Source organism: Moschus berezovskii, chromosome 17 (assembly GCF_049115385.1).
Source record: "Moschus berezovskii isolate FMDL1 chromosome 17, NW_MosBer_1.0, whole genome shotgun sequence".
NCBI lineage: Eukaryota > Metazoa > Chordata > Mammalia > Artiodactyla > Moschidae > Moschus > Moschus berezovskii.
The window spans coordinates 62,146,752-62,162,328 of NC_142476.1; the positions used below are offsets into that span (position 1 = coordinate 62,146,752).

Sequence of the window (15,577 nt, forward strand, 5' to 3'; positions counted from 1 at the left end):
ATATTTTTGAAAATTCCATTTATGGTACAGCTTGTTTATGCGGAGCTTTAAAGAGAAATTCAAATGCAAGATTTAAAGGTAGGGCAAAGCAGACAAGATCCACTGATAAGCAAGAGGGAAATATTAGTCTGTGAACCTAAGTAAACATGCCCTAGACAAGGAGGGTTGGTTTGGTTGGGATTTTAGCTTTTTGTTTTTGAGAAATTAAAACAAAGCAAAATAAATATGAAAAGGGAGCAGTAAAAACTGCTCCTAGGTTTAAACCATGCCAGTTTAAAATCCACTTATTTATTATTCAAAGATAAGACATTTGCTTCATTTATTTATGTTTTAAATAGGTTAGTTAAAACTGAAACTGCATGGATGATATACATGTAAACCCTTAACCAGTTTATAGCCAGTCCACTTTCATCACCTGCTCTGCTCTGTATCTTTGCAGACAATGCCTGCAGGCTCTCTAACACAAGCTCTGTTTTAGCTGCAAATGGTGGGAGATTCTAGGTAAGAGGATTCTTCCTCTCTCTCTGCCCTTTTTGTACCTCCTCTGTGGTTCCAGCTCCCTCCACGCCTGGTTTTAGCTTCCACCAGTCTTGGGGTAGTAGGTAGTGCTGCCACCAAACTGAGGGTCACCTCACTCTCCCCTGTTTGTTTCCTCAGCTCAGCTCTTCCATCACCTCTGTAACCATTTCTCATAGCTAAAGTTCTTCTGGTTTAAACACATGAGTGATTTCTCTTTTTCTGGCTGGATCCTGATCCATCATATGTGTCTCTCTTTTCTGCCCTTCTAACCTCCAAATATGTGAATTAGCAACTATAGCCCACTGCCTCCTGGTTACAACAGGAATGAGGAGTTGGATTTATAGAATCCCGCAGATCTTTCTGATCCCTCTTGTATAGTGGTTAAAATCATTGACTCAGGCCTGGTGTTGACTCCCAGCTCCTATGTCATTGCTAGCTGTGCAGTCATTTACAAGTTATCCAAGGTATCTCTAAACCTGTTTCCTTATTTACATGTGGAAATGATACTCTGTCTGCTTCATATGGTTGTAATGATTGCATTGCATAATATGCTCAAAGTGCTCAGGAGAGTATTGCCACATTGTAAAGTGTTCTGGCGGGAGGAGAAGGGGACGACAGAGAATGAGATGGCTGGATGGCATCACTGACTCTGTGGACATGAGTTTGAGTGAACTCCGGGAGTTGATGATGGACAGGGAGGCCTGGCGTGCTGTGATTCATGGGGTCACGGAGAGTCGGACACGACTGAGCGACTGAACTGAACTGAACTCAAAGTGTTCTGTAACAGAGGCAATTATTAGTTACAAAGTCTCCCCTCGCCCCTCCTTTTTTTTTTTTATTTTAATAACATCAGCTTTTGCAGCTGGTATTACTCATGTCAGGAGCCAGACCTGAAGTGAGGACAAGCATTTTATTCTCAGAAAGCACTAAACCAAGTCAATCATTTTCAGGGTCAGGATATGCTAACTGGGCTGAAAGGCAATGTAGTAAAACACTTGTGTGTTACTATACATGAAGCCCTGCTGTGAGACTCACCTTGCTTTTGGGCTCTGTTCATTATTGAACCTATATTTATTCTAGAGTAAGATACAGCAAGGTAAGAGTGGGCTGGTTGTTATAAATGTTAATTGTTGGATCAATTCTCCCCTTTGTAGGCCAGAATTGGATGAGGCTTAATGACTCCTATCCTGTCTTATTCTGTTCACTCTTCTCTGTTCTATCCTGGCCTATTTCTTTTCTGAAAGGTCAGAATACTTCCTAGCATCTTTGTAAAACTTTTCTTGAGTATTTCAAATAATTTGCGTTTGTGGTTACATCTAATCTCCAGTCCCCTCAGCAAAATTTCACAAAGCCCTCCTCCAGGTTCTTTATCCAAAGAACACCCGCCATGTAGCCTGTAGCACTCACGTTTTGCAGGATCACTTCAAGCACTGTGGGACTGCTGGGGCTTCGCCTTGCTTTGGTTTCATTAACAAGCATGTTCACACTTTAACCGGAACATTTAAAATAACACCCACACAATGTTTAGGGTCTAGTTAATGATTAAGTCTCTGAGCTTGAATTATTCAAGCAAAATTGATTGGGTTCACCCTTCTTCTCTTTGTGTGTGTGTGTGTGTGTGTGTGTGTGTGTTTAAGAGTTCTCCTCTTTACTTTCTAAATAATGTGGAAAAGTTTATTAAGCAATCAATACCCTGGACTGTGGGTGGTACCCAAGTGCTAATAGTAGGTAGAGAGGACTGGCAGCATGACTAGTCTGTTCAAAAACATATCTGTATCTCATATACTTCCACTGTTAATTAGCATTTATTGAGACAACATGTTTTAGAGTCTCTCTTTTAACCTATTCTTTAGAGTTATTTACAAGTTGGATAAGTGGTTATCTTGGAGCCAGCTCTATGGTATAAAAGCAGAAGAAATTTTCTTTGCTATCCCAACTCATGATCAATTCAAAGTGTTAAAATGTCTTGGCTTCACTATTAAAAATTGTGTTGTTGAAGAATATGTGTTGACCTGAAAACATGTTTATGATATATTGCCATTATTTCATGGCAAATGTTGTGTTGTGTTGTCAGTAGCTCAGTCATATTTGATTCTTTGTGACCCCATAGACTTAGCCCGCCAGGCTCCTCTGTCCATGGGGATTCGCCAGGCAAGGATACGTTGCCATTCCCTTCTCCAGCGCAACCCAGGGATCAAACCCAGGTCTCCTGCATTGCAGATAGATTCTTTACTGTCTGAGCCACCAGGGAAGCCATAAATAGGGGAAAAGTGGCAGATTTTATATTCTTGGGCTCCAAAATCACTGCAGACAGTGACTGCAGCCATGAAATTAAAAGATGCTTGCTCTTCGGAATAAAAGCTATGACAAACACAGACAGTGTGTTAAAAAGCAGAGACATCAACTTGCTGACAGAGATCCATATAGTGGAAGCTATGGTTTTTCCAGTAGTCATGGATGGACATGAGAGTTGGACCATAAAGAAGGCTGAGCACTGACGAATTGATGCTTTTGAATTGCGGTGCTTGAGAAGACTCTTGAGAGTCCCTTGGACTGCAAGGAGATCAAACCAGTCAATTCTAAAGGAATTAGAATTGGAATATTCATTGGAAGGACTGATGCTGAAGGTGAATACTTTGGCCACCTGATGCGAAAAGCCGACTCATTGGAAAAGGCCTTGATGCTGGGAAAGGTTGAGGGCAGGAGGAGAAGGGAGTGACAAAGAATGAGATGGTTGGATGGCCTGACTCAATGGACATGAGTTTGAGCAAATACTAGCAGATAGTCAAGGACAGGGAAGCCTGGTGTGCTGCAGTTCACGGGGATGCAAAGAGTCGCATACGATTTAAGTGAGTGAACAACAAGTGAAAAACAGGATGCTATAAAACTGTCTTTCTTTAAATGCATCATTTTATTAAAATACATAGGAAAAAGACTTCAATCAGTTCAGTTCAGTTCAGTCACTCAGTCATGTCCGACTCTCCATGACCCCACGAATCACAGCACGCCAGGCCTCCCTGTCCATCACCAACTCCCGGAGTTCACTCAAACTCATGTCCACAGAGTCGGTGATGCCATCCAGCCATCTCATTCTCTGTCGTCCCCTTCTTCTCCCGCCCCCAACCTTTCCCAGCATCAGAGTCTTTTCCAGTGAGTCAACTCGTTGCATGAGGTGGCCAAAGTATTGCAGTTTCAGCTTTAGCATCAGTCCTTCCAAAGACTTCAATAGTAAACACCAAAAATATTATTATTTGAGAATTAACCTTTTGTTTTTTCTATTACTTTTATAATTAGTCAATACATACACACACACACACACACACACAAAGCTGTAATGGCTATAATGACCCATCTTTTGTCTGAACCTATGTATCACTCGTGTCAAGAGCTCATTGGAAATGTTTTGTCCTTATTGAAATCAGGCAAGTGTAGAATTAACAAAAGATTCACAATATTTTGTGAATGACGGCATCTTGAATACTTAATCTTAGCCTTCATCTCTAGACCTTTCTTAGCTTCCATATTCAGTTCAGTCAGTTCAGTTCAGTCGCTCAGTTGTGTCCGACTCTCCGCGACCCCATGAATCACAGCCCGCCAGGCCTCCCTGTCCATCACCAACTCCCGGAGTACACTCAAACTCATGTCCACAGAGTTGATGATGCCATCCAGTCATCTCATTCTCTGTCGTCCCCTTCTCCTCCCGCCCCCAACCTTTCCCAGCATCAGAGTCTTTTCCAGTGAGTCAACTCGTCGCATGAGGTGGCCAAAGTATTGCAGTTTCAGCTTTAGCATCAGTCCCTCCAATGAACATCCAGGATTGATCTCCTTTAGAATGGACTGGTTGGATCTCCTTGCAGTATAAGGGACTCTCAAGAGTCTTCTCCAGCACCACAGTTCAAAAGCATCGATTCTTCGGCGATCAGCTTTCTTCACAGTCCAACTCTCACATCCATAAGATGTAAAAAACACAGTGGTTTGTATTAACATAGAAAATATAACTGACTCAGGGATGTAGGCAAACAATATAAAATAACTGTATTTTGGAGAAAGTTTTTATAAAGGAGATGGCATTTTGAAAGGGAATGACAGAAATGCAGTGACCCAGTTTAGTGACACATTTAAATGCGAGCTCTTCCACGAGAAATTTGTAGAGCACTCACCTAAACAGGGTCAAAAAAAAACCCCCAAAAAACACCACCCTGAAAGGCCCTAAATGCATCAGAGGCCATACCTATTCAATGACTCGTCTTTGGTGCCAGGTTTCTGCATCGTGCCACTGGGTTACGTGTGTGTGCCCGCGCACACAAGCGCGCTCTGGGGATGGAGGTTTGAGGATAGTGAACTGTCTTGACTCCCCTTCATTGGCTGAATCCCGTGTAGGTGGTAACCTTGGCTGGGGATAAACAGGCAGCAGCTAGAATAGTTCCGGAGAAGAAAACACTGTGCTCTCCGTAGGGAAACTTTTGGGAATAGACCTGGGGAATTCTGTTTTTCTCGCACTCAGGGCTTGTAGGTAGCGCGTACAAGTGTGTCATTGTATTCGTCCTGGAAAGTGACACAAGAAGTGGTGTAATTAGACACCCAAGGAATTATTACTTCGGAGTGCTCGACAACTGAATTTGGGGGGCAGGGACGGGTGGTGGTGAGCAGGTAAGAGGCGCTGAGAAGGGTACTGTTTTTAGAGATCTGTCCGAAGCCTAAAGCCGTCTGCTTCTGGGCCTCCTTAGCAAACGTGCCAGTGAGGTGGTGCCTCCGAGGCCCAGGAGGAAGACCCGCTCAGCGATCCGTACGGGAAGCCTCGAGGACCGGGAACACAGCGGCGAGGCGGTGGCGCAGTTCCCAGCCCGCGCCCGGGTCCGCCCCCCTCCAGACCGGCGGCCGCCGCCGCCGCCTCGGCCTCCCTCAGTCCTCCCGTATCCCTGCATTCCACGCTGCGGCAGCGGCAGCCTCGCCGGCCGAGGCGCCCCCTCTCGCCCCTCGGGGTGGCGCAGCCGCCGCGCCCCCGCCCCCGCCCGCGCGTCCCCCGCAGCGCCCCAGGGCCCGGGCTCGGCTCCGCGCGGCCTCTGGACCGGACCGCGCCGGGCCGGCTGCGCTCGGGCGGGGGCGGGGCGGGGGCGGGGCGGGGCGAGGGAGCGGGCGCGCGCGTGTCGGGGGCGGGGGCCGCCATATTGGATCTGGACGCGTCGGCCAGCCTCCGCCTGCGTGCGGTGGGCCCCGGAGCTGCCTGGCGGAGCCCAGGGCGCGAGCGCGAGAGAACGGGGAAGGCGGGGGAGGGGTGGAGGGAAAGGAAGGGAGTGGCTGCGAGCCGGGCTGCGGCAGCCTCTGCTCTCCTCACCCGCGGCAGCAACCCCTCCTCCTGCGCCTCGGCCGCTTCCCTCCTCGCCGGGGAAAGATGCCCTTAAGCCAGGGGTGTGAAGAAGGGGGAGATCGAGCTGCCGGAGCCGCCCGCGCCCTCGCCGCCGCAGTTGCCGCCGTCCGTGTCCTCTGAATCCAGAAAAGCATCCCCTCGCCAGGGCATCGGGAGCGTCGGCGGGCGGGCGGCCGCGGTGCGGGTGTGGGGGAGACCCGGTTCCGTGCCGGGCGCGGCCCAGGCCGGCGGCCCAGCGACCACCGACATGGAGCGGGCTCGGGCCGCCAAGTAGCCGCCGCTCCCGGAGTCGGGGGCGAGTGCCGCCCGCAGTCAGTCAGGCCCCTAGGAGAAGCGGGGAGAAAAATGAAGAGTTTTCATCGGAATCGGTTGGAAATAGGACTAACTGCAAAGCCTTAAAAAGAGGACTTCGGAAGGAGAAAGGAAAAGCCTCCTCCAGGGAAGACTTGGCGTGCTCCGAGCCGAGGGGCTGCTTCAGGGACCTCGCCCCCTCCCTTTCCCGCTGGAGAAATTGCCTCTGATGCGTTATCCAAGTGGTGGCTGGGAGGATTTGCAGCACAATTTTTGGTTTTCCCTCCCCCTTATATACATTCTGGCTTTTTCCTCCCCTTTCGATTTTCCTTCTGCCTGGAAGTGAATTGCTGATGCAGATCGGGACTTAATTCATAAATGATGCAGCCGGATTCGTTTCAGGATTCTGTTGCACGAGTTGAATTTTGAATGAAGGAGAAGAGCTTTTTTTTTTTTCCCTAAAGAAGTGTTGACTCTTTGGTTCGCTGTACTTTTTAATTATTTTATTTAAATATACGATTTAATTGTATTATTCTTTTAAAAATGTATTAAATATATATTTTATGGTAACTTTTCCTCAAAAATATATGTATATGTGCGGAATTGAAGACGCTTCAGTTAAGTGAGGTTACTGGCGTGTTGGATGTTGAATTCAGCACCGGCATTGCATGACAGTTATTTGAATAACAAGTGGTTTATTTTTAAACCACACATTTTAACATTTAGGTTTCAGTAATCATAGTCAAAATCGTTTTAGTAATTGAAAGGAAAACCAGCGGAGATTGAAGCAAACATGTCTGGAGAAGTGCGTTTGAGGCAGTTGGAGCAGTTTATTTTGGATGGGCCCGCTCAGACCAATGGGCAGTGCTTCAGTGTGGAAACGTTACTGGATATCCTCATCTGCCTTTACGATGAATGCAATAATTCTCCATTGAGAAGAGAGAAGAACATTCTTGAATACCTAGAATGGGGTAAGTTTGTATTTAAAATAAAAACTCTTTAGCTGACCATTGTGATTTGTTACAGAGAGCTACCGTGATAAACTCTCTAGTCTGTTAAAAGTATATAAACATATCTGTTGTGTATGTATTATGTATTTAAATATGTATGTATACAAACAATAAAAGAGTAGACACCAGTTCCAGGGTTTTTTTTTTTTTTTCAGCAGTTTTCGGTAAATATTTTCCCAAGAGTGAAAGCGTGGTACTCAGTTGTTGCCTGGATTTAATGTGAAACTTGAGGGGAAGAACTTAACGTTTTTTTGGTCAGTCAAATTTTGAGTAATTCTATGATGGGTGGAAATGGATTATTGCTCAATTTGTCTAAAGCGTGGTGGTCTAACAGGCATTCGAGTGAAAGGTATTTATTAGTGGAAACATTCCTTCTTAGGCTTTGGAAGTCACTCTGGAAATGGGAGGAGGTTTTAAAATATCTAAGGTCAACAGGAACTTGAAGGTGGTCATCGTTGGGTTTTATTACATCTCTATATAGTACAAGGCAAGGAAATTACTAAGCATGGACTTGCCAACAATTGTCATGTTTGTAAGATGACATAAATAGTTTAAAATTTTTGTGATAATATTTGCTAGAGAATATTTGGGAGCAACTCCTGCCTGCCTGAGAGTTAGATTCACTCCAAATTTAATTTAGACCTAAACTGGTTCATTTTTTTATCTTCATTCTCCGAAATCTAGATGCGATTTAGAAGACATAGATATTGGAGTAGATCAATGATGAGAGCAAATGCTCCATGTGACCTTTAGCTTGAAGTCCTGGTTTAAGTTCTGCTTTCAGTGTTACCTGTGAGCAAGTTCCAACATCCACCAGTTCACTGTGAGAAGAGTATACATCGTCACACATCATACTGTTAATATAGTACATATCAATGCATCTGTATTGGTACACTGACTTTTGAAGGATATTAGCCAAAGAAGTTATTTTGTACCTGTGGAATAAGTATACTTGAGTTTGTTGGAAAGTTTTTATATTAAAATGTCTTTGTTTGCAAGTAAAGCTTTATTTTTTTTTGAAGCAAAAGTTAGTTGGTGATTATTTCATTTTTTGGACTTGAAATTTATTAAAAATTCATTTGCCAGGTAAATCACTTATTCAGGATTGCATGCCCATAATAACTTTAATTATTCAATATGTCAATATCAGGAATTTTCTAGTAACTTGATGTCATAGGGTTAAATATATATATATGTGTGTGTGTGTGTATAAGACATGAATTGAATGATTTTAAGAAACAGGTTACTGAACTCATACTGGAAATGTAAGAATTTTAAATCATCTTTCAAGAGCTCACTGTGTTAAGAATGAGACAGTTTTGACTTTGGTACTGCATTACTGAGTATATGTCCTTTAATTTTATATGTAGAGCAAAATATTTTATAAAGCCTGTGTAGTTTTACACTTCATGTTTCATAAATTTAGAAATTTTTTAGTTCTTTTTTTAAAATTAACAAGAAGATTCTGATACTTCGAGTTAGAGTTTCAGTTCTTAAATTATGGTTCCATAGCAATACTCTAGTCTATGGTTGTCATTTAATATCTATTCTTTCTCATCTGAAAAATGATGGGAGAACTCTTTGTATGTACCAGTTGTAAATGTAAAAATTATGATAAAAGAGAAAACTATCCTCAATTGCCTTTTGGTTGTTAATAATTTACTTTTATGTTATGAGATATTTTGCTGTATTATCAGAAAAATTTATATACGTTTTCCACTAAATATGCTTTCTTGGATCTTGTTTCTTTTATCTGTATTAGAAAAAAAAACTTGTTTGTATATATTTAAACCACATAAGCCAAAAGTCAAAGAAGTGTTTGACCAAATACATTTTATTTTTATAATATAGTAGATTTTTAAATAATTTCAAAACAGGGACTTTTCACAATTTTAAAGTAAATTGAGTTTTAGTGTTATCCTTCATATTTTGTCTTTTAGAAGTCTGGTGTGATGTAACAAAAATAGTATATACAGTCTCTTCAGTACACTCCTGTTGTAATAAGAAACAAGGGACTAGAATTTTTAGGATTTATTTTGTAGGCTTTAGAACTTTTGTTGTTGTTATTTAGTTGTTAAGTCGTGTCCAACTGTTTTGGGATTCCATGGACTGTAACCCATCAGGCTCCTCTGTCCATGGGATTTCTCAGACAAGAATACAGGAGTGAGTTGCCATTCCCTTCTCCAGGGAATCTCCCTGACCCAGGGATCGAACTGTGTCTCCTGCTTAGCAGGCAGATTCTTTACCCCTGAGCCACCTGGGAAGCCAGGCTTTGGGACTAGGTAGTGTCTATTAAGTCTCAGGCATTTTTAAGTTGGTGTTTGAGTCTTGAAAGTGGAAGGTACCAATCATAGATGTCTGCGTAAGGAGTAAGAAAAGAATGGAAAAAGCTGTCAAGAAGTACATCATGGGTAGTAGTATTTACTATTTTTAAGTTATTTGAGAAATTGGGTTATTTAACAATTTAAGTCTCCTCATTTAATTATTGAAATAGATCTGTTGTTCTTTGAGTATGATTTGATTACGCATTTTGGGAAATGTCTTATTTTATTCTACCTAACATTATATAAAAAGCAGTTAGATGAAGAAAGTTTCCAGATAGTGAATTGGCCTCAGTTTAATTTTTTAACATTATTTATTTGGTCTGTGCTGGAAATGGAAAGAGTTTGTTTGTTGGGGTTAAATTTGATAATTTAGATTTGCCTTAAATGATAACAGTTTTTAGTTTGAGTTTTAAAAGACCCAATATTTGCAACAGGAGAGCAGTAGTAAATACTCCGTTAATACATGCTGTATATTTGTGTTTGGCTGTCTGTATTAATGAAAGTGTCATCTAGATAATATCTTTTTTTTTTAACTTTTTAATTTGTATTGGGGTATAGCAGATTAACAATGTTGTGATAGTTTCAGGTTAACAGCAGAAGAACTGAACCATATGTATACTTACATCCATTCTCCCCCAAACTCTCCTCCCTACATATGCTTTATTTTTAAAAATGGAGTCAGCAAAATTCTATTTGACTTGCTTCATTTCCATCAATTTCACTTTATTCCTAGTTACGATCCATTTCATATTTATATTGATACTGTTAATGTTTTGTTCATTACAGCATCATTACAGTGAGACAACCAAAGTCAGATTTTGGTTTTGGATAGAACTCCTTGCATTTGGTGCTGAGGGCCTCAGGGAGGAAGTAAGTAGAGTTCTAGAAAGGAAGAGGGGATTAAGCCATTGAGCAGTAGAGCAAGGGGATAAGAGTGCTTTTATACCTTAACACCATAGATCACTGTCAAATTGATATTTTCCAGTTATATACAGTAAGATTTGAAAGATTATGTTTTGTCCTTGTTTTTTTGTCAAAATGATTATGGTTTATATTTTTGTTTATAAAATAATAACTTTGATGTCAGTAGTGTAACTCTACAGTAGAGTTGTAAAAATAGTTTTTACATTATAAGCTAATTTGCTGGTAGTGACTAAATGAATATGTTATTCATTAAATTGACTATCCTCTACTTTGAAATGGAAAGTTAAAATTTTAGGAAATTCTGAATCAAGTTGCTTAAAAAATAGGGGAAAGATAATATTACTCAAATAAGAAAAAGCCAGACTGTACGTGGCTAACTGTATTTTGATGCTTTCTGAATATTGGAGTTATCCTTTAACAACAGTAATTTTATAGTTTATTCAGTGTATGCACACACACACAAAATAACCTGAATGGTTAATAAACTTGTTACTAGAGTACATCAGTAGGTACTGTGGTTTAAACTTTTCATTTTGTTAGAGTAGTTTTAAAGCTTATTCACGTTTTTTGATGTGTAGATCTGTTAAGGGAGGTGATAATGGCCTAATTACAGAAATCTGAATCTTTTCTTTGTTTTTCACTTATACTGTTCTTCATTGTTAGCTTTTCCTAAGTAGAGTTTATTAATCATACCAAATTATCAAAAAGTTCATTTAATACACATAATTAGGTTTAAGTCCTCAATTAGGATCGTCATAAATGTCACCAGAAATATAGGTTGGGTAGTATCCGTTATACTAGTCACCTAATAATCTAGTCTCTTCTAAGAGTGATAATAAGTACAATTATTTGATCTCACACAATGCTGGCACATGATAGACACATGTTAATAAATGGTGGCTGTTATATTTCCACTTCTCTTCTATTTCTTTCTTTTTAAAAGGATATATTGCTCCATGAGTGAGAACAGGGATGTCAAGAATAACAATAATAATTTTAGGAACTTATTTCATATGAAAATGTAGGACATATCTAAACATAGTGGTGTAAACACAAATAGCATAATATGTGGGAAGTTTTATGAAATAATTTTGGAAATTTTATGAAATAATTCCTGGGACTTGACTAATATTAAGTAGTAAGCCCAGGCTATTTTAAAGTAAAAGAACTGAGCTTGTTGCAAATTAATATTTTATTGTACTCCTCTTCTGTGGTAGTAAAAAAAATTCTCCCAAAACCTTTTCTCTTCATGTTCACTTATTGCCAGTATATTGTATATATTGCTGATTTCATCCTATTGGTTTTGATAGGTTTTAGAGTCGGTTTACTAAGTCTAGCTAGCATTTAAAAAATTAAATATACTAGAATAGAAAATACTAAGTAGCCATGTTTTGAAAGAATAACTATTGTTATACACAATTCCTGTGTTTTCTTGTCTATTTTACTGAAGATTGGAATGAACAGAGTTAGAATTCTAGGGTAGATGATACTAAAGCATGTTGGCTGTTTAACAGTGAAAATATGGACATAGTTACCCTTTTCACAAAGCACACGTGTTTAAATTAGGGACAGATTGAAGAATTTAAAGAAAAGGAAGTTAGATAGGGATAAGATACTTGGAGGGAGGGAGGGAGAATAGGAGAGAGGAAAAATGAGATAACGAGCATGAATATACTGTTTTCCTGGGTTGCTACTTCAGGCTGATTTAATTTAGAAATTAATGGACAGGTGAATTCACTCATTTGTTTTGTCTTTGATGGCTCATTTCCTTTCTTTTCGCATTTTTCCTTCTCTGACTTTGGGCTCCTGGATGTTGACTCCCATTGACTGTAAAGTTGTATAACTTGTCAAACATGAGGGATATGACCTATAGATAGATACTGGTTGTAGTTTCTGTTTATGCCTTCCCGTTACTCCAGACGCATGTTACAGTAGATACGGGTGAGCAGGGTTTGCTGGTTCCCTTGTTACTCACAAAACTTCCAGTGAGGTTGCCTTCAAGTTTCAGTAGCTAATACGAAGAACGGCTCAGCAGATTTTGCTGGCTCTTGAGTCAAGAACTTCTTTCCATAAAGGGTGTTTTTTTTTTTTTTAATGACCCGCACTATAAATACAGGTCATCCTAGACATATGAATGACTGTCTTTTGTTATCACTGCATATGAAACTCCTTTCCAGATGAAGGGGATTTCCTTTTTCCCCCTTTGATACTGACGGAGAAGGCAATGGCAAGCCACTCCAGTACTCTTGCCTAGAAAATCCCATGGACGGAGGAGCCTGGTAGGCTGCAGTCCATGGGGTCACTACAAGTCCGACATGACTGAGCGACTTCACTTTCACTTTTCACTTTCACACATTGGAGAAGGAAATGGCAACCCACTCCAGTGTTCTTGCCTGGAGAATCCCAGGGATGGGGGAGCCTGGTGGGCTGCCGTCTATGGGGTCGCACAGAGTCGGACACGACTGAAGTGACTTAGCAGCAGAGTAACAGAATTGCTTTTCTCAGCTAGCTCCCCTCTGCATTGTCCACTTCTTCCAATTAATAGCTATTAGCCTCTATTGGCCAGTAGTGCTCCTCCCATTCTAGTGCTTCTTTATCTGCTGCTGTAGAAAAGTAGCACTTTGGCTTTCATGGTTAACAGGAGGCTCAAGACCTGGCACTCCACTTTCCAGTCTCACTATTTGCCCATTAATTCTTCCTCACATGAACTGTTCTGTTGGGAGTTAGGGTTTCTTTACTCTAGCCTCCTCCCTAGTATTTAAGTGGTTCTGGAAATCTGGGATATTAATATGTGCTTTTGGAGGGGAGAAGGTTTATGTGGCTAAATAAATATGGGAAAGTATTTTGAACAAAATTAAACATTAGAAAGATTGTGGGTTCTGAAATTTTTTATGTTTTGGGTAAGATGGATGAAAGCCAGTGTTCCATGGAACACCCTTTGGGAAATGCTCTTTCAGTATGAAGTCATGGTGTCCCTTGTGTCAGGGATAGAAAGAGTTAATTTTGAGGGAAAATTTGGAACGCTGTATGGTTTGGAGAGAAAATCCAAATCTGAATAAGTTAGATTTTACTTAGTGGTTGTGAACTTTTGTCTCCTGTGTGATAGTCACAAGAACTGAAAGATAAACTTAGTCATGGTGGAGTAGGACATGAGTGAGGCTGGTGAGCATTTGCCTCCAGGAAAAGCACCCTGTAAAGTAGAATGAAATTAAATATAATAATTAATCAGTGCTGTTAGTGTCTAAAGTCCTAGAAATTACTGATAGGTCTCTATGACCTTTTCTTGCTCTCATATCAATTTGCTATTCAACTATAGGCTTTCACAACAAATTCAGAAGTTCTCACTGTAACTTTTTGCAGCTTTAGTTATTTTCATTACTTTGTGATATTTCAGAGGAAAAGATCATGGACATGCAATTTCAGGATTCATTATAGTTTTAAGTATTGTTTTTTTTAAGGTTATAATGTTTTTGCTAAGCTGTTGGTTTCAGACTTTAGGATTAGTGTGGGAACTTTACTGTTATTTGCATCTGTGAAACTATGGGTTTCAAGTGCCAGCACCTATTATGTGTAGTGCAAAGAAGCCAGAATATACAGTACTTTTATTAAAGAGGAAGCCATATATAATTGGTGCTGTTTCAACACTCTGTGAGCAAGTAGAACTCTGTGATTACTGTAAACTTCTGAGTATAGAGTTGTAGATAATAATACTGGAGAGTAATCTGACTTGATTTTAAAGATAAATAACTTACAGGATCAATTAGTCTTTTTTCCCACTCACTTCTGACACACATTAATTTTTCTCTTTAATTCTTCCTCATCAACACTATTCCTCTCAACCCTGATCTAATTAAGTTTGAAAATACCTACCTGTGTGGTTGAAAACAATCTTTTAAGAATACATGTGAATTAGTTCAGTCATGCAGTCATTTATTAAATTTCAATTTTTATTTCAAATTGCTTACACATCACTGTAGACTTAATCTACAAAAAAAAACACTTCTGTTCAGTTTGTTCTATTCATAGTGATAAAAGCTTAATTAAATTTAATCCTAAGAGTTTCCATGGTGAAGATCTACAGTGGAATACCTCACCCTGAAATATTTCTGTTCTAAACCTATATGCTAAACAATAGCAGGGACTTTGGCTTCAGACTGGCTCCCTTGGTTATGGGCTGGTTGATTTAAGCAAGTTACTTAACTTCTCTAAGTCTGTTTTATCATCAGTGGAAAATCGAGATAATAATAATAGCTCATTCTTCCAAAAGGTTGAAGGTTGCTTTAGAATTTTCTTTTTCTGGTGATTTATAGTTAAATTTTGTTGTCTTTTTTTCTCATTCTGGTTTTGAAGTTTCTATTGGGCCCTATGATAAAGGAAGATAAAATACTCATTTTGAAAGTTTAGTTGAAATATTGGTTATACAGGTATGTAAATAACTTTATTTTACTGTTGACAAACATAACTAACTGATAATGTTTTATTGAATTATATTGGCATCAGAGGTGTCTTTCCCTCTGATGTCTGACTATGCAGACAGCATCTTATTCCTTCTCTTAGGATATTTTGCATTGTCACATTTTGTTGTTATTAACAGAACTGTTTTTTAGTAAATATTAACCTCGTGCGTATTTTCATCACCAACAGCAAATATTATGAAATGGCTAGTTATGATTTATTTTTATATTTATAAAGCTCCAACCTGCAAATCAGTGGTAGAGTTCTAGACCTCAACTCAGAAGATGAAAATAATCCTGAAAAATTATAGGTATCCATTCACTTAGGGCGTTCTGTGGACTAAAGATTATGTAGCACCCATAAACGTGTGTTGTGGACTGATAGTAAGCATAAAGAAAACTCACAGTATACCCTGGTGTTTCCCCAACTGTATTTCATATATAAAGCGTTTAATCTTCTACTAATCAAATCTTTTACTTGCTTAGTATTAGTAGTCCATGATTTCTTTCCTCACTGATGTATCTTGTTTTATTTCAAAAGGGATTTCTTACAAGTAGTGGTTTATCATCCCCTCCCTTAGCAGTTGACAGTCTATAAGTATTTAATTGGGTAAAGGTAAGGAGAAGAGGATGCTACTGTTTAAGGAATAAGATAAAATGCAAATAATCTCTAGTTTTTGAAGATAA

At 39.8% G+C, this 15,577-nt stretch overlaps 1 protein-coding gene across 15 annotated transcripts in view; it reads left to right on the top strand.

Moving 5' to 3' along the window:
• The first annotated feature begins 6,023 nt into the window (after positions 1-6,023).
• CDC42BPA (CDC42 binding protein kinase alpha) overlaps positions 6,024-15,577 on the top strand; it is a 297,091-nt gene continuing 287,537 nt past the window's right edge. For all 15 annotated transcript variants that reach the window (XM_088845512.1, XM_088845513.1, XM_055419752.2 and 12 more), the window contains exon 1: positions 6,024-7,149. In XM_088845512.1, the coding sequence (XP_088701638.1) occupies positions 6,972-7,149 (178 nt within the window). In that variant the 5' untranslated portion in view covers positions 6,024-6,971. The remainder of the gene's footprint in view (positions 7,150-15,577) is intronic.